General features: G+C 37.7%; 1 protein-coding gene across 1 annotated transcript in view; it reads right to left on the reverse strand.

Annotated features, from left to right (window-relative positions):
• Positions 1–480: 480 nt before the first annotated feature.
• GAB1 (GRB2-associated binding protein 1) overlaps positions 481–18,727 on the reverse strand; it is a 69,533-nt gene continuing 51,286 nt past the window's right edge. The window contains exons 9-13 of the mRNA XM_005864879.2: positions 10,467–10,556; positions 8,723–8,816; positions 7,413–7,536; positions 4,606–4,728; positions 481–2,452 (exon numbers count right to left, since the gene is read on the reverse strand). Coding sequence (XP_005864941.2) covers positions 2,294–2,452; positions 4,606–4,728; positions 7,413–7,536; positions 8,723–8,816; positions 10,467–10,556 — 590 coding nt within the window. The 3' untranslated portion in view covers positions 481–2,293. The remainder of the gene's footprint in view (positions 2,453–4,605; positions 4,729–7,412; positions 7,537–8,722; positions 8,817–10,466; positions 10,557–18,727) is intronic.

Genomic DNA, 18,727 nt, shown 5'->3' on the forward strand with positions numbered 1-18,727 from the left:
GATGAAATAAACTTTTCAGGCTTTCGGTATTGGAGGGTACACAAAATTTTATTTAAAAAAGATTCTAGGCTAAAAATGTTTGGAAATGTGCTCTACAAGAAACTGCCTTTTAATTTAATTTGTTAATACAATGTTCAACGTCTGAGACAAACTTAAGACATTTCAATTCTTAAATTCTTCTGCACAATGGGAACATTTCTACAAATCAGAGTGCTACAGATCTTCAAAAATGGTAACTTGTAATAAAAAATTACACTAAAAAATTCATAACTGCTTAGACTCTTTCGATAGGCAGCTTTAAACAAGATTTCTATTTCTTAATTAATATGTGTATTGTGTTTTAATCTCAAAATATGGCCCTGCTCCACATAACACAATTTCCTATCATCACACACCAAACTGCATTGTGTTCAGGCACATTTCAATGATTTTAGATTTCATGTTGTGGTTTCAGTATGAAACAGCTTGCTCATGCCAAACTCAAAAAATCTCTTTATTTAAAAAGCCACCTCAAAATTCACTTCTGGGTTTTAGCCTTTGTTTGAAAAAGAAGCAAACATTTAAAAGCATCAACTGTTACTAATCTACAATTCATCATCTTGTTATGCACATTTTTAGTTTGTGGATCGGGGAAACGAACCCATTATATTGATTAGGCACAGAACTATGGCCAGAGGCCAGATATCAGGGCACATCTGTGTACTCGGGCAACAGAGGTCTGAATGGAGGGGGTCTTGCCTCAGCCACGGGCACTGCAATCTCTATGCCCCCTCTAACAACTGTTAGTAGATCTCAAATCAATACATAAGAGATTGTATGTCATTTAGTTAAAAAACAAACAAACAACTCTATCTGCTTTCTAAATTACATAGCAAAGCCAAGACAGATACATATAATTGTAGCTTCACTATAATTTGTGGTCTTGATATCATGTATAGGTGAGACAGAATTATATAATTCCTCTGGTGGCTTCAGAAATCTGGTTGAAAGAGGTCCATGACTATAAGATTTCACATTATAGCAAGACTCTAATATTTCTTGAACTGGGACAGTGAATATAAATCACAGTACAAAATCCTTATATATATTTTTTTTAACTGGAAAAGCAATAGGTGCTACATATGAGAATCACTTACATCTTTTTTTTTAATGCAGGTATAAAATATTAATTGCATAGGAATTTAAATATAAGGCTAAGAAGAATATTAAGTAAAGTTAAAAAATCATAGAAAGGGCACTATTGTGTCAAAAGATAGAATTTCATTCTTAGAGTAATAAATCTGAATTACTGTCTAATTAAAAAAAAATCACAGTATGTTGCTATAACTAACAGTGAATGTCAACTATGTCATTAATTCCAAATTGGAAATCAGGACTAACAAGAACAAACTAAAGCTCACTGTCTAAACCTGATTGGTGTATTAGCACATCAGTGCCTGGTACGTACCTGATTAGTTACATAAACTACAATTTGCAAATAATATAAAGTTTAATACATGTTAACAAGTGTGAGAGCACATCATCACCTCGTGCCATCAGTGATCTGTAGGCTTACTTGGTAGTGTAATTATTCAGTCTTTCCGAGGTACAAGATCCCACCCGGCAGAATCTTCACTCAGTGAACTAAGAACACTGTAATTAACAAAATATAATAAAGTTCTACACTGAGAACTAACTGTACATGAACCAGAGAACCAGGTCCTAATAGTAGTATACATATTATCCTTAGCATTTGAGAAAGCAATGAATGATGAGTCCAACTGTACTCTGTAGTTTAATGACTTCCACCTGCAGTTTCAGGTAGAAAGGCAAATTGTGAATCTACTTTCTCATCTTAACATTACACTGAAGTTTAAAGAGAAATTTACAAACCTACAAGTAGCTTAGTTAACTTAGTATTGCCATCTAGAGTAGTGTGAGGAAAAACAAACACTTCCCAAAGGGAATTATGTTAAGGTACATTTGCGAATACCCCAACCAATGTTTTAAATGAAAAAGTGCAAAAATACAGTAATACTACAAGTGTGTTAACTATGGAACCAATTTTTTTCTGGGAGCTAAACAATACCATTTCCCTACATTTTTTTTTTTTTTTACAGGTTATGAACTGTTCAGATACCATAAAGCACCAGTGACAGTGTAAATTGCTTGATTATGTCTGAAAGGTCCTTTGACTTCAACTAGAGTAAACTCTTCCTGGTTCTACCTGGAGTTTAAGTGTCAAGTTGTCTTCAAACAGGATTTATCTTTACAATTCTGTTCTCTTTTGTTCAGACACAGCAGAGCAATATATTCATTTCACACTCTTGGTTGGTGTGTCGGATTCTGTGGACTGTCTCCCGTCTGTCCAGGCTTCTCGGGTGCTCTTCAGAGCTAGGGTCTTCTGTTGGTCAACTACAACATAATCCACTCTCTCATCTGCTACATTGCTTCCTGAGCCGCTGATCTTTTGCTAAAAAAATGCAAATTTAAAAAAAACTCATAAATTTCCACATAGAAAGGAGTGCTTCTGAGTGAAATTTGGTCTTAAGCCCTGGCTGGTATGTCTCAGTGGTTAGAGTGTCAGCTTGCGCACTGAAAGGTTGTGGTTTCAATTGCCAGTCAAGGGCACATACCTGTGTTGCAGGTTCAATCCCTGGCCTCAGTCTGGGTGTGTGTTGGAGGCAGTCAATCGATGTGTCTCTGTCACATCGAAATCTCTCTCTCTGTGTCTCTCTCTCTCTCCCCACCTCTCTAAAAAATCAATGGAAAAATATCCTCAGGTGAGGATTAACAATAACAACAAAAAATTCAGTCTTCAAACACAGATAAACATGCAGAATAAATAACTCTTGAAATTCTATTTGGTCACACACACAAAAATATCACCTCAATTTAACAATGTTGTCTCTCTCTTAACTGTACATTGTTTTTCCTTACATTTAAAATTATCATCTATAATAATAAAAGCGTAACATGCTAATTAGACTGGACGTCCTTCTGGACAAGCCCGGGTCCCGAGTGCCTGCCGGTAGCCGGAGGGAAGCCTGGGTCCCAGGTGCCGGAGGGAAGCCGGTGCTGGCAGCCGGGGGAAGAAAGGCCTACTCTTGCACAAATTTCGTGCATTGGGCCTCTAGTATATAATAAGAATTCAAACTAATGCTCCCCATCACAGATGAAATTCTTATAAAGTAGGGATAGCAGACACCTGGTTCATCTTAAGACACACAATTTGCTTCTAGAACCCTTTAGCCTTTAGCTTAAGCTTAACTTTTTCAAGTCCTGAGAACATGTGTCAGTGCTTACTTTCAGAAGTGAAGAAAAGTTTTTTTGAAAAGCAGTATTTTCAAGAATGACAAATTACACAGGCAGATGGGCTGGCCCTCTTACTCCTAAAATACAACTAAACACTAGCTAACTTAAAACAAAAATAATAATATTATTTTTTAAAATATATATTTTTATTGATTTCAGAGAGGAAGGGAGAGTGAGAGAAAGAAATAGAACCATCAATAATGAGAGAGAATCATTGATGGGCTGCCTCCTGCATGCACCCCACTGGGGACTGAGCCTGCAATCTAGGCATTTGCCCTTGACCGGAATCGAACCCGGGACCCTTCAGTCCGTAGGCTGATGCTCTATCCACTGAGCCAAACCAGTTAGGGCCAAAAACAATTATTAATGCATTGTTGGGCTTGCTAGACAATAAGGAAAATACCCAGTGTGTGAGGGAAGCAGAGGCAGCAGAGGTCTGCTAATGGTAAAGGCAGTACTGTCTTTAGGATGGAGGTCAATCTCTGCAAGGTTAGGAGGCGCTGGGTGGGAGGGCATGCTGAACCAGGTCTATTCTGTTAAGTTCGGGAGCCCTGAAGGAAACTGACTTGGTCCTAGCATGGGAGCACCACTGCTTCCTAGCAGAGGCCAATGCAAGATTCCCACAGATAGCCTCGGCAAAATGAATTCACAATAACAATGTATAAAACACACAAGGGGCCCTAGCCGGTTTGGCTCAGTGGATAGAGCATTGGCTTGCGGACCAAAGGGTCCCAGGTTCGATTCCGGTCATGGGCACCTATCTCAGTTGCAGGTTCCTCCCAGGCCCGGGCCCTGGTCAGGGCTCGTGCAGGAGGCAACCAATCGATGTGTTTCTCTCACAACATCGATGTTCTCAGTCTTTCCCTCTCTCTTCCATTCTCTAAAAAGCAATGAAAACACATCCTCGGGTGAGGATTAAAAAAAATAAAAATAAAACACACAAGGAAACAGCCATCAGGAGTGCGAGTTAGCAAAAACAATAAGCACACGGATTCAGACCTCCAAGAACTTCAGATATTGAAATTATTGCATAAACATTATAAAATATATATGTGTGAAATGCTCAAAGGAATTTAAAAATAAGAAAGAGAAAATATGAAAGAGGGATAAGAGGTACAAAAGATAGAATGAGAAGTTCTAACTAACGTCTAATCAGAAACCTCAAAGAAGAGAATTGGTACAGTTTTTCATATGGAAAATAACACAGTAACTAATAAATAGTAATACAAGAATAAACTCTATGTTTCACGTATTCACAACCGTAAACCGACTTCCCCCCACCCCGTATTTACAGAATGAGCTTTCACTTACTTTACGAGGTGGTGTGGATTTCCCAGAATCTAAATCTAGATCGAGGTATTCCACTTGTTTGTCTCCTTTGGGCTTGATCATAGGGCTGCTTCCTCCATCAAGACTGCTACTGCCAAAAAGATTCTGAAAGGACAATACAACAAAATCAACTGCCAAACATTCAGGAGACATATTGCTTTTCTCACTTGCCATCTACTAAAGCCTAAATATTTATTCCAAGAGGACATAGCTGGAAAAATGTCTGCTTAGAAAACTAAATAACTTTTTAGGATCGGGGGAAAAATAAGTAATGTCTAAAAAAACTGCTCAAAACTTACTTTAGAATAAGCTAAAAGTAGTGTCAAAAGTCAAACTTGGTTCAAACCAAGACTGGGATGTCAAGCTACTATAAGTTTTGATAGCTCAACCTGAATATTATTAAAATGATATATGTATTCAATTACATATTTATTTATTTTAAAATATATTTTTATTGATTTCAGGGAGGGAGGAAGAGGGAGAGAGGGATAGAAACATCAACGATGAACGAGAATCATCGATCGGCTGCCTCCTGCATGCCCCCTACTGGGGACTGAGCCTGCAACCCAGGCATGTGCCCTTGACTGGAATCGAACCCAGGACACTTCAGTCCTCAGGTCAACACTCTATTCACTGAGTCAAATCAGCTAGGGCTCAATTATATTTTTAAACTACAGGATTCGTATGCACCTTGCCTTCAAATTAAATTTTTTAAAAAGTTCTATATTTTATTTAAAGGCTTTCACGCTGAAATTAGTCTAGAATAAGTATGTTGCCCTAGCTGGTTTGGCTCAGTGGATAGAGCGTCTGCCTGCGGACTGAAGGGTCCCAGGTTCGATTCTGGCCAAGGCACATGCCGGGGTTGCGGGCTTGATCCCCAGTGGGGGGCATGCAGGAGGCAGCCAATCAATGATTCTCTCTTATCATTGATGTTTCTATCTCTCTCTCCCTCTTCCTTCCTCTCTGAAATCAATAAAGAAATATATTTAAAAAAAAACAAAACAAAAGAATAAGTATGTTAATGAAAGCTTCTAGAACAGTGGTTCTCAACCTTCCTAATGCCGCAACCCTTTAATACAGTTCCTCATGTTGTGGTGACCCCCAATTTCATTGTTACAAATTGAACATAATTAAAGCATGGTGATTAATCACAAAAACAATATGTAATTATATATGTGTTTTCTGATGGTCTTAGGCGACCCCTAAGGGGTCATGATCCACAGGTTGAGAACCGCTGTTCTAGAATAATGACCCTATTGGCAAACTGTATTTTACTTCTACCATCTGGAATTTTTACCACTTAATTTCCTGTCTTCTCTTGGTCTTATCCCTTCCATCCTAATAGGATTTGTACAATAGTAGGACTAGTCTCTAAAAAAAAAAAGATAAAGAAGGGAGATAGTGGACAGCAATTTTTGCTAAGGTTAAACAGAGTAAGCTGTGATTTAGGGCAAAGACAATTGCTAGGAAAACAGTTTACCCCTCATTTGTAAGCAGGGTTGCTGACAGGCCGTGTGCAATGTTTTTGTGAATTAGAAAAAGATGCTCTCCTTCCTCTGGGGTGTCAAGGCTCTGTGCCAGGCCCTGCCACGGGTGAACGGGACATGGTCTGGGTTGCTCGACAGCTCGTGAGTGCAGCCTTTTGTACATACTACACACTGTAGGCAGGGTGATTATGCAGTAACCAATCTGCACCACCGAATGTGATGGCTCTATTAGCAGGAACAGATTTTTAAACCAAATTTCTCAACTATTCTTAATACAACATGCAGGGGACAAAAAAATAAGCAAGTTTTGGTACTCAGTACAAACAGCCATTTTCCTCCTGCCTTTTTTCCCTAATTCATAACGAAACTGATTTTTTCCTCTAAGTGAGGTGATATTTCATTCTAACATAAAAAATCAAGCAGGTATGTGTATGTGTGAAAATTTTTTTGTATTCAAATGTGACCAGTGGAAGAACCTGTACCTGGAATTTCCCTAATTGGAAACACCTAGAATTCACAGTATCACAAGGCTATGAAAGGACCCAAGAGTTCATTTGATGTACACGTTTTAATGTCAGTAAGTTGTTCCCAAAAAGAATTTCTCAGAATTGCTAGGTAAACTGTTTTCTAATTATTACTAGAACTGGAAATTTTTTCATCTTGAAGTATTGTTAAAATTTATGCCCCTATTTGCTCCTGATCTAATCTCAATTGGGAACAGCCTGTCACTGTGTTCTAGCCTTTAGCCCAGTGTTTTCTCAAAACAGTTTAGAAAAACCCTAAGATTCTAGGAGTTATTATGAGTGTTCTGCGAATTAGAAGAATAAAATAAAAACAACTTTGTTTTCTTAAAATTATTTTAAAAGTGTACAAAATTATTGAACATATTTTTGTTGTTATTGTTACATAACAATATTTGTCTTTAGTAATGATGTATTTGTCATTCAAATTTCAGGAGTCACATTAAGGGCTCAATTCACGAATGCTTGACTTTGGATCTGTGTATGAATGAATAGGCAGCATCCAGTATAAAGTATTTTCTTGGATAGTTTAAAAAAATCAAGTACATCCTATAAAAATTACAACTAGAAGCCTTTTAAAATTAATTAATTTTATTTCTACTTTTTAGATATTGATATTACACTTCGACCCTCTACTGGTTTTAGACTTTAGCATACTATTTTTAAAAAGCACTAACAAATTGTCTTTTATCCTTTTTCCTTAGGTATAAAGCAAGATGTAAGGATAAGACTGATAGACTGGGAGAAATAAGAGAGAAGTTAAGGTGAAGACTTTACATACCGAGTCTTCACCAGATAGGTTTGGGTTCATGGGTACATAATTCTCTTCACTATCATGTGAGTCGCTGCTTGAGGTTGTGCTATGCACTGAACCCGGTCGGGGAGACATGGGAAACCTAGAGGAACTAATTACAAAAATTATCATTACAAACACAAACCCTGACAAAGTTTCTAATATCACTTCCAAAATAAAATGAGTGACAGTTTCCATTCTTTCAGAAATTCCCATTTAAGTTTATAATAATCTATTTACACATTTATTATAATAAAAGGCTAATATGCAAATGGACTGAACGGTGGAACGACTGGTTGCTATGACGTGCACTGACCACCAGGGGACAGACACTCAATGCAGGAGCTGCCCCCTGGTGGTCAGTATGCTCTCACAGGGGGAGTGTCACTCAGCCAGAAGCCCTGAGCCAGGCTCCAGCTGGCGAGTGCATCAGTGGTGGTGGGAGCCTCTCCCGCCTCCATGTCAGTCGGACATCCCCCGAGGGTTCCCAGACTGTGAGAGAGCACAGGCTGGTCTGAGGGACACTCCCCCCCACCCCCACCGCCGAGTGCACAAATTTCGTGCACTGGGCCTCTAGTTTATTATAATCCAATTTTAGCACACATTCAAATGCACAACCAATATTTATAGCTACATTGCAAATGTATATTTTGGGCACCAAATGATCTGTGCAAAACAAAGAAAAAGTATTGTTAGGGATTTGGAGGATAACTAGAAAGTCAAAAGATATAAAAAGAAAAGATTTATGAATTCCCATTGAAAATAACTATGTATACCAAGAAACATGAACACATATTCAACACAGGTTGGTAACTTCATATATTCATTTCTTTATATACATTTAAATGAATCTTAATTAAATAAGTTCCACAAGAAACTACCATATTTTCCATATCACTTAGTTCTTAGAAATTTCTAGCCTCATGAACCCTTTACACTCTTAAAAACTATTGAGAACTCCAAGGAACTTTTGTTTATATGGGTTCTAACTATTGATATTTACCATATTACAAGAAATATAAAAAATTTTAAACATAAGAGTACACAAATACACATTCTATTTGCTGTCACACAATCTCATCTAATATTATGCAGCCTCTGGAAAACTCCAGTGTACACTCATGAGAGAAGAAGAGTGGAAAAAGCAATTGACATCTCGGTATCTTAATGAAAACAGTTTTGATTTCACAGAACCCCCAAAAGGAGGCTTCCCAGACCATCCTTTGAAAACCACTGTTCCAGGTACTGTATTTTCCATTATAATGAACAATCAAGCTATATATTTAAATAAGACTTACTCTCGAGCAAAACTTCTAGTGATGGGAGACCTAACTGGGGCTTGTAATTCTTCCCATTCTGGCAAAGGTTTTATTTCTAAAGGTGCTGGCTTGGCTGGAATAAAAGAGAGAAAAAGAGATTTTTAGTATACAGAAATTTAGAAAACAAAACCAGATCCTCTCCCTATGTATTTATACGTTATAGACAGAGTACAGCTAAGACCAACTAGTTTCACAGATGAAACAATGTTCGTGGATGTTTATATGATTTGCCCAAGATTACACAGCTAAACAATTAGTGACAAAGTTAATCAGATAATGTTTCATGATTGTTGACTGAAAGCCTAAAGCTCTATTACAAACATGTTGCTTCTTAATTTAAGTAAATATTTTATGAAGATAAACTAAATGATAACAAAAGAGAGTAATGTGATGCAATTCCTTCACAGTTACTTGATTTATACTTTCCATGATTTCCTTATTTTATTTTTACCTAATTTTATCCTTAAATATGGAAATTTAATCATCTACGTAAAAATGTTCCAATTCTTCAATATTAAAGTATCAGTTATATAATTATACAATAAAATAATGTATGAAAAGCATTAAATACAAAATTTTGTTTAAATAAAAAACAAACAAAAAAATGAATGACTAAATTTTCTAAATTAGTTCATGCTCAGTCTGGAACAAAGAAAACAAAGCGATAATTATATCTTTAGACTCAAATTCAGCTCTGAGAAAAGGCCATTACCTCTACCAAATTAAGTAAAAATAAATAAATGCTAATATTCTTATTTGTTTTATTTATAAATGGTCTTTGCTTATTTACCTCATTATTGTAGTGACAATAGCTATGCTAGTATAAACCACAGAGCTCTCGGCCCTTCACATCAAGACTGAAACACTTCAGAAATTAATTAAATGAGCAGAAGAACTAAAATAATATTATTTGTTAATATTAATTATATTTTAGGGAACTATTTAAATATACTAGATAAGTATTTGTCACCTTTCATCCTGCCATTCTAAATTAAAAATTTTCATTTTTCCAGGCTTCCTTCTAGTCTTTGTCCATATAGGTGTACTTTTAACCAACTATGTTATAATTACCATTAAACAATAAAATAAGTGGTCATTTTAAAGGGCTAGGTAGATTCACTGGTGCTCATAACGAAGTATTTTAACTCAAATACAAAAAACTCAATGTGATTTTCTAAAGACTAGATTGATTTAAGTTCAAGTTAAAATAATTTTGCTCATCTATACACTTACAATGGACATGTACAGAATACTGTGCTGACGGAAAGTATTTCTTTAACTCTTATATTTCCCTTTTTTTGAAACCCAAAGGTTAATAGCAGTTTAGTTGTCAAATTCTAAGTCATGGCATAAAACAATTAATCCATGGGAATGAGTTTGCATTCTAGCTCAGAACAGAAAACATACATAATATATAAATATAGGAGACGATTGGAATTCACAAGCAGCTCACAAGCTTAAAGAAAACAATGTATTGAAGCCTAAAGGGTTAAAAGAATGCAAAAGGACAAGACTGATTATCACATATTATCAAGTGTTTAACATGCTGCTGTTAATGGCATAACAAGGAGACTCATTTTATATTACGGGAAGCATTCATTAGAAATAACATGCTGGGAAGCTTTATTCACAAAAGCAGTGGGATTTAAGGCTCTATCTTTACTTTTCACAAAATAATTAAATTCCCAACGCCCCATCCAGCATGCGGTGCTAAAGTACATACCCTTTCTTCTCGTAGCAAAGTCACGTATGGTTTGTGAATCAGTTCGCTCTAAACCATGGGGTTTGGGTCTTAAAATTTTAGGACTTTGACCTAATTGGTAAAAAGAAGACTCTCTTAATATGTTATTTTTTAATGGGAAAAAAATGGATTCTGTAAAAAAGCAACAGAGCCCTGAGCAGAAATGTTACATCTCAAAAGCATAAACAAAAGTTCCTTGGTGGAGACTATTTCAATCTTGCTACGCATCCCTCATGCTCAGTCCACTGGAAGAGAGAAAGCTGCATGCAACAACATAATATGCGAAGTGTTACAACAGGTGGCAGGGTTTAGTGGGATAAGTGGCCCAGTTAGTTATCTTTATTTGTGGGAAGGAGGAAAAAGACGTTCCATGTTAGCTCTTCTAACCTGCCTTAGAAAACTGGGTCAAATAAAAAACATTTTAAATCCCTCAGTCAGATCTCAAGTACGTCTTTTCTTTAAAGTTTGGTGTCCTAATAAAGTACTGAGGCCTACCTCCTTCCTCAATATTAATTTGGTGGAGGTATTTTCAAAAGTCTAATCTGACCATTCCTTCACCTCCTGACCAAACCCCTTCTAGAGTAGCAGGTGGATGCTGCAGTGCTTGCTAATCCAAGACCAACATTTGTTTCCCCTGGACACTCAGTGGGTGTCTGGTGACATCATTTTGCACGGATCAGATGTCTACATTCTGGAACTGCCGAGGGTCTAGCTTCAATGTAAGGATTTAAAAACACAAATTCGTTCGCCATTATTTTCTTTCCATGTAATCTCTGGCACATACAAGTAATGATGAAAAACCTGGAAAAGGCAGGGTCAATACCCAGCAGTTGGCTTCATCCTTTTTTCCCACATGAAGCCTGGATGTCAGAGTAGCAGTATCATTTGAATAAGTTACTTAAACTACTCTATTCTCAATGGCACCAAATTTTCTTTTTTTCATGGCATTTACAAAGCTGAGTTGACATCTATTAGACGGCAAAATAAGAATCGATGATATCTGCACCTTATCTACTCAAATCTAAAAGTTTCTTAAAATGTGATTGCCTAGAGCCCAGCTGTTGTGGCTCAGTGGTTGTCAACTTATGAACCAGGGCACATGCCTGGGTTGCGGGCTTGATCCCCAGAGTAGGGGATGTGCAGGAGGCAACCAATCAATGATTCTCTCATCACTGATGTTTCTATTTCTCTCTCCCTTTCCTTTCCTCTCTGAAATGAATAAAAATATATTTTTAAAAATGTGATTATCTAGATTATAAAACATGAACATCCTCAAATTAACCAATTTTCTGAGTTATGCAATTAATACACTGAGTTAATTCAGAAATGACGCAGGCCTACTTTAAGATGTGAGTGCTAACATTTTGGGCCATGATCCTACCCCTAGTACTGACCTATCCAGGGCCCATGCTGGCTGGGCACTTTTCTAAAACAAAGGGGCATGTCAGCTTTTTATACTTCTCCAAAATAGTGTATTTCCATAAGAAAATACATTTATTTTAGAGCTGAAAGGCCTTTACAGCCCAAACCCAGCTTCTTCATTTTAGGCATGAGATATCCTTGAAGAATGAAAGGAGGTTAAGTGACTTGCTCAGGTCACACCATGCTCCTGTACGATCCCATCCTGTACCTCTCTATCCTTTTGGGAAATAGAGAATCTTAGAAAATCAGTGTTTAGAGTTTCATTTTGAACTCCTCAGTTGCTTGAGATCTTACATCTACTTGAATGCCACAGATGGTGGATATGTGAGTGGGGTGATGTTTAAAAATTACAAATTGCTTTTAGAGCTACTTTTGGTTTATTGGTGCTTACTCAGTGTGTTCTCTGCCCGCCTCCTTTTCTAAAAGACCCGCTTTCATTAGCTCTCAGCTTCTGCCTGATTTTTCACTGTGGTTTATCTAACAGTGGGTCATTCCTTACATTTCTCAACTTTCACCCTTGGCATCTTACCTATATTTGTGTTTAAATAATCAAGGTCACATGACTTCTAAATCTACCTAGTTTTGATCTACGTACTTCCATACTTCAGCTGTCTGACAGGTCACCTCCAATTATCCTTCCAACATTTGACACTGAGGTCATCATCATCTCTCCTCCAAACCAATGCCATCTCTCAAGTACTCTCAAGGATACTCCTTGTTTTTTTTAATAGAAAAATATGATATTGAGTGAGATTTTTCAAGTGCCTTTAAAACATTTACATGTATTTTCTCAGCATCCAGAGCTTAAGGTTGATTTTAGGAGAAAAGTTGGAATGTGGATAGGTTGTACTGAACTGTGCTGAGTCACTGAGACATTTTGTTAGCTTTATTTCTCTCTATCCTTCCAAACTCAATAAAAGTCACGCCCCATGGTATAAATATTCTTGTCTTGTAATGTCTTCTTCTCCTTCTAGGCAAATACTTGAATGCTTTTCTGACTGTTGAAGAAAGGTGTGAAAATAAAGAGTAAGAAATAAGAAAGGCAAAAATGAACCAATCTGAAGATAGACTGATTCTCAAATTCGGAGTGTAAACGGAGGAACTCATTTGAGCCTCGACTTTTAAATCCAAGGCAGTTATGACTTGGCTTTAGCTGGACGAGGTTGGAACAAAAAAAGTGACTTTTTTTTTTTTCATTTGGCAAAAAGTGCCAACTACTGCTGAAATTCCTATTGTGCTTATCTCCCCCAGACTGTCAATCTCTGGATCATGTGTTTCTTCCTTATTTGGAGCACAGTTTGGTAAACCTTAATCTCTGGTTCAGATCTCTGCTCCAGATCCTAATCCACATATCTACAAAACCACCCGCATGGATGGTCTGCAGGCGTTGGCACTACATGTTCAGAAAGGAATTTATCCTTTGACTCACCACCAACCTGCTTCGCTTCCTATACTCCTGGTTCCCATAGCAGATCTCTCAGGAGTCGCTCCAGATTCCACTTTCTCACCTTCCTATATCAGGTTTACTTTATACTTATACTGACAATGTAATTGTTTGTTTTCATTCACCCAAGAATTAAAAAAAAAAAATCTGAAAGTCTGAAGTCCTTCCTTCCCTTACTAATGTGCACGTCAGTTACCTGCTTTTTGGGGAGCGGACCTCACACTGTGTGGTTAAATGACCTCCACCTATACTGCACGTGCCCTCAAACTTTAAAAATCACTGTAAGTCCCCACGTTGAGGGAGCACTGAGAGCCAGGAAAGGCCTTTCTTATTTGATCATCTCTAAATCAAGGCTTCAAGAACCCTGGATTTGGAAAACGAAGGCAAAGCACTCTCTGAGAAAGATGCTGAAAAAGGTATAATTTTAAAATACAATAACAATATTTTCTATCAGATCATTCAATCTTAGAATGAGCTTTCTAGAGGCCAACCTGATTATATTACTCGCCTGTATAAAACCCTTTCATGAGGTACTCAGAATAAAGCCCAAACTCATTAGCGTGGATCATAATACTCTCAGGATCAGGCACCTGCAAGGCATTTGGCATTCATTCCTCCATTCTTACTTTCCTCCCTCCCTCCCACCCACGACTGCGCCAGCCCCATCTCCCCTCTTTTTAAAGGATCTGGGCATGCTGTTTATTCTGACTAGAAGATCCTCTGCCACCCTCCCCTTCTCTACCATCATTTAATTGCCACTCACCCACTCAGACTATCCTCAGGGGAGCTTAGCTAATAGTGCCAAGAGCTTACCTCAACCACAGCCCCTTCCATGCTAATTATGATAATGTGTTTACTTTTCTCCCTCCTCCACTGAAGGTGAGCTTCTTCAGGGAAGCCATCTTTCCTTCCCCCACAAGACCTAGCAGAGGGCATGGGTAAGCTGGTAGGCACTGAAACCTACCATATTTAAAAGCTGTGGTGTGTAATCTGATCAATGTCATAATTTTTTGTTTGTCCTTTAAGAGGAAAAAAAGAGTGAATGAATGTTGTTTTAAAAGTTGGTCATCCCCAAATACGGTCACGGCAGTCACATGAGGTCATTTCAAATAAGCAGATGCCATCTTTTTTGCAAAATCCATGAACTTTCAAATATCATTTTAATAGGTACTGCCTCTACATGCATTCAACTCAAAGTGGAATTATTTATGCTCCTCCGAACTTTTACAGATTATGCTATTTCCAGTAGGCATCTCAAAATTCAGGAAAGAAAAATAATTTACGTTATTATTCTCTGCTAATTCCAAAAAGTAATCAAGGTAGCATATGAAAAATTTTCCCACTTGTTTTAATGGTCTCACTGTATAGAGAATAATAATAATTATACTGGAAGGTCCAGAATGTCTAGGGGGGGAAAAACCCCACATGTAAAGGCCATGCCGTAAAAATACACTCCATTTTCACTCCCTTTACACTGTAACACCAAACAGGAACCCAACTGAAAGTCAAACTTTAACACTTGTTTATTAAAATCTAGTTATTTTTACCAGTGTCATTCATCCATCTTCCACTTATTATAGCATACAAGCCATTTTGAGAAAGCATGCTAATTTTTAATTACATTCAAAAACTTCTTTAGAAGATGTCTTGAAAAAATGTTTAGAGCAAATGTATCACTGTGCCCAGAAAAGACCCACCCAAGGAAGCTCCTCACGATGCTTCCTGCACCAAAGTGACAAGCCAGACCTGACGGCACTTTAACCAAACTCATGTACCAAAACACCAGAAGTAACTAACCTTGCACCGCTTTTTCCAAACCAATACCATAGCGAATGGTCAGAACCACTGCTGAAAGCCATGAATGGACAAAGCCAAACAAAACAAAATAAAAAAGACAGCATTTGAGGCTCAAACAGCTGCTCCATCATGTTAGAAGGAGACTGAATGGGGGAGGGGGTCTAGACAAGTGCCATGATTAAATATGGTAGATTTATGCAAAGACTGACTTTAAGAGAAGCCACGATAGATATCTTACAGGAATTTCTCAAACTTTGCAATACTTTTCTATGAAAATATAAACGTTTCAGTGAAAACAATCAAAACATAATTTGTGCTGCATTTCCAAGGACTCATCTGCTTTCCTAATATTTAATAGAACACACGGAATGATGTATTTTCCTCTAGCAATATACATAAAACTTGGTTCAAAACAAATACTATCATGACAGAAATGGGACGGGTAAAAATATAGCTACCACAGGTTAGGGGATTGGCGAAGGATCCATGAAAATACATTAAACATATGAGTTTAGAATATCTATGTATTTCTGCAGCTTCAGTTACTCAGAAATATTTCAAAAACTCATCTGCACTACTAACTACAGCAGCTGAGATCTATAATTGGGGGTATAAATAAGACTAGAATGTCACTCATTTATTACAGACCCTTCCAAAGATACTCCAGAAACTGGCTATACTGGATTTTGAACCAGGCTCTGAAAATAATCAAGCCATATATGATAGAATTAGGTTTGTTTATTATTATGTTTAGTTAATAAGAGATACTAGAATAATAGATTGAGTCATGTATCTGATGTCACAGAATGAAAAATTTACAACAGACTCATCTGATGCTATGATAATGAAAAGAATTTCATGACCAAATAAGACATTTGTTTTACAATTTAAGTTCTGAAGAATAAACTTTGCTTCAAGATCTAAATTTAGGTTTAAAATGTGTTTTTCTTGAATAGTTAAAACTTTCTAAAGTAGGTTGACAATGTTTGTCCTGCAATATTAAATACCTTCTCATGCATCCTCTCTTGTATCATATTTACTGAAAAAGTAGGATAGTACTAAAGAAAAGCAAAAATATTTTACTATTTATTTATTATTTTTGTTAATCCTCCCCCAAGGATATTTTTCCAATGATTTTTAGAGAGAGTAGAAGGGAGGGGAAGAGACAGAGAGAGAGAAACATCAATGTGAAAGAGACACATCAATTGGTTGCCTTCCACATGCGCCCTGACCAGGGCCAGGGATCCAGCCTGCAACCAAGGTATGTGTCCTTCGCCGGAATTGAACCTGGGACCCTTCAGTCCACAGGCCGATGCTCTATCCACTGAGCCAAACCGGCTAGGTCAACATTTTCTTTATTACTATGATTTTATTAACTACTATTTTGCAAAACCCATTCTCCTTGATTTTGCCAAAAACTATGTGGGTATTTATTCTGGGTGCCTTCTCAGTTCATTTTGCATCTAAGAAAAGATACCAAATAAATATTCTGGCCCATGAGCTCAGAACTGTCTCTCAACAGTTCAGCTAATTTTGTAAAAGACTGAACACAATCTCCAGAAGTCACCAAAAACCTGCTTTGTTCTGTTCTAATGTGAAGTCACTTTATGGAGGTTAATTACTCTGCCATGTGCTAGAATATACTGTCACTATACACATAGGGAGGTGTAAATATACAAATATGTTATATATATAATATATCAGGTATAGTATACTAGTACATGCCATATTATTATGATATACTGTCTATTATAATATGGGGTACATGAGCTCTGTTAGATCTAGATGATACTAAAAGCATTATTTTACAACTGTTCTAACATATAAATAAGGATCTTTTCTGATTCCGCATTAAGCTTACCACATAGAATTATTAACTGTGCAATCGACCAGGAATTTTCAAACTGCGTTCCGCACAGCCCGAGGGGAAGAAGGAACAGGCAGGGAAGTAAAACAGGTGGGAGTTGAAGCCTGTATTTTATCCAACCTGTACCACCTCCACATTTATGGGAGACCTCAAGATATACAACTGTGACGTTTGTCGTTAAAAAGTGTAGCTCTGCTGCTACCATGCACTAATTACAGAAAAATAAGAAAAGAACCAGTGTAGCATTAAAATGAATATTTCATAATTGCAAAGAGTTCGTGACACTTGTATTTTTAATCCTTCAGCGACCTTGAGCTCAATGATAAATGTACGCATGTCCAAAAATGCTTTCACATATTGCAGGCAAAGAAGAAAACGACCAATCGTGTCTACATAAATTTAAAGACAAATGAGGACAAAGAGTAACAGAAGGAAAAATTATTAAATAAAAAGCCAGTGGTGCTCACACCCTTTCTGAGGTAACCATCCGGATCATGGCCCTGCTTCTGGGGCTGTCTGGGTGGCATGGATGTTAAACATGACCATCTTCCCAGCAGTTGGACCAAAGGTGGACCCTGGACCCAACAGCAGCCAAACTATGGCCTGGCCTACAATCTATCACGTGGCTTGGTGTGAACGACAAGTGAGAACAATCTCTCCAGTGACCTGAAGTGCATAAATAATGAAGGAGGCAATTAGCAGATGTGGAAGCTGCAGGGGCATGTAAAAAGGGGCCGTGAGGCAGAATCCAGGCCAGTGAGGGGCACTGCAGGCTAGAGCTCTGGGAAAGCAGAAAACCAAGACAAGTAGAGGATACAAAGCAGAGGAACACAAAGAAGGAAAGAATGTGAGAGAGAGCAAAGCAGACGCAAAGACTTCCCACAGGACAGACATGCAGAGAGCAGGACAAAGCGCCAGTACCCTAGGGGTGCCTTGGCTCCCAATCACTTTCTCACTTCAGCACAGGAGTTTCCTCACTTACAGCAAAAGGAAACAAAACTCACGTTCTTAAGTTACTCTGAGTGAGAGTCTGTCTCCCTTCCCCACAACTGGTACTTAATTAGAATTAATATTAATGATCTAAGCCCAGGCTAATGAGAAATTTACACAGACATTACATGCTCTTAAAAAGCTACGTATAGCTTAGCCGGTTTGGCTCAGTGGATAGAGCGCTGGCCTGCGGACTGAGGGTCCCGGGTTCGATTCCAGTCAAGGGCACATGCCCGGGTTGTGGGCTCGATCCCCAGTGGGGGGCATGCCGGAGGCAGCCAATCAATGATTCTCTCTCATCATTGATGTTTCTCTTTCTCCCTCTTCCTTCCTCTCTGAAATCAATAAAAATATATTAAAAAAAGAAAAAGATAAAAGCTATGTATAGCACATGAGACTTTTCAAATGTGCTGAATACCCCAGAGGTTGTGCCACTGGTCACAGCAGATTTAATAACTTACTCAGTGGTCCAGATTAAGTCACATTAACAGCAATGTTGCAACACAGCTAGTGGTGAGGGTCTTGACCACTCAAACCCAAATTGTAAACCTTTAGTACGTATCACCCATTTGGCTGAAAAGTTTCTTTTCCACAGAGTTCTTGACAAACCACGCTACTTGAGAATTAATGTTACTTATGAAGGCCAGCACGAAAGAAAAAACTAGAAGCATTTATTTATACCCCAGCAAGGAAGAATAATTTTTAAGAAGTTGTTATACAACA

This window comes from Myotis brandtii, unplaced genomic scaffold (assembly GCF_000412655.1).
Source record: "Myotis brandtii unplaced genomic scaffold, ASM41265v1 scaffold192, whole genome shotgun sequence".
Classification (NCBI taxonomy): domain Eukaryota; kingdom Metazoa; phylum Chordata; class Mammalia; order Chiroptera; family Vespertilionidae; genus Myotis; species Myotis brandtii.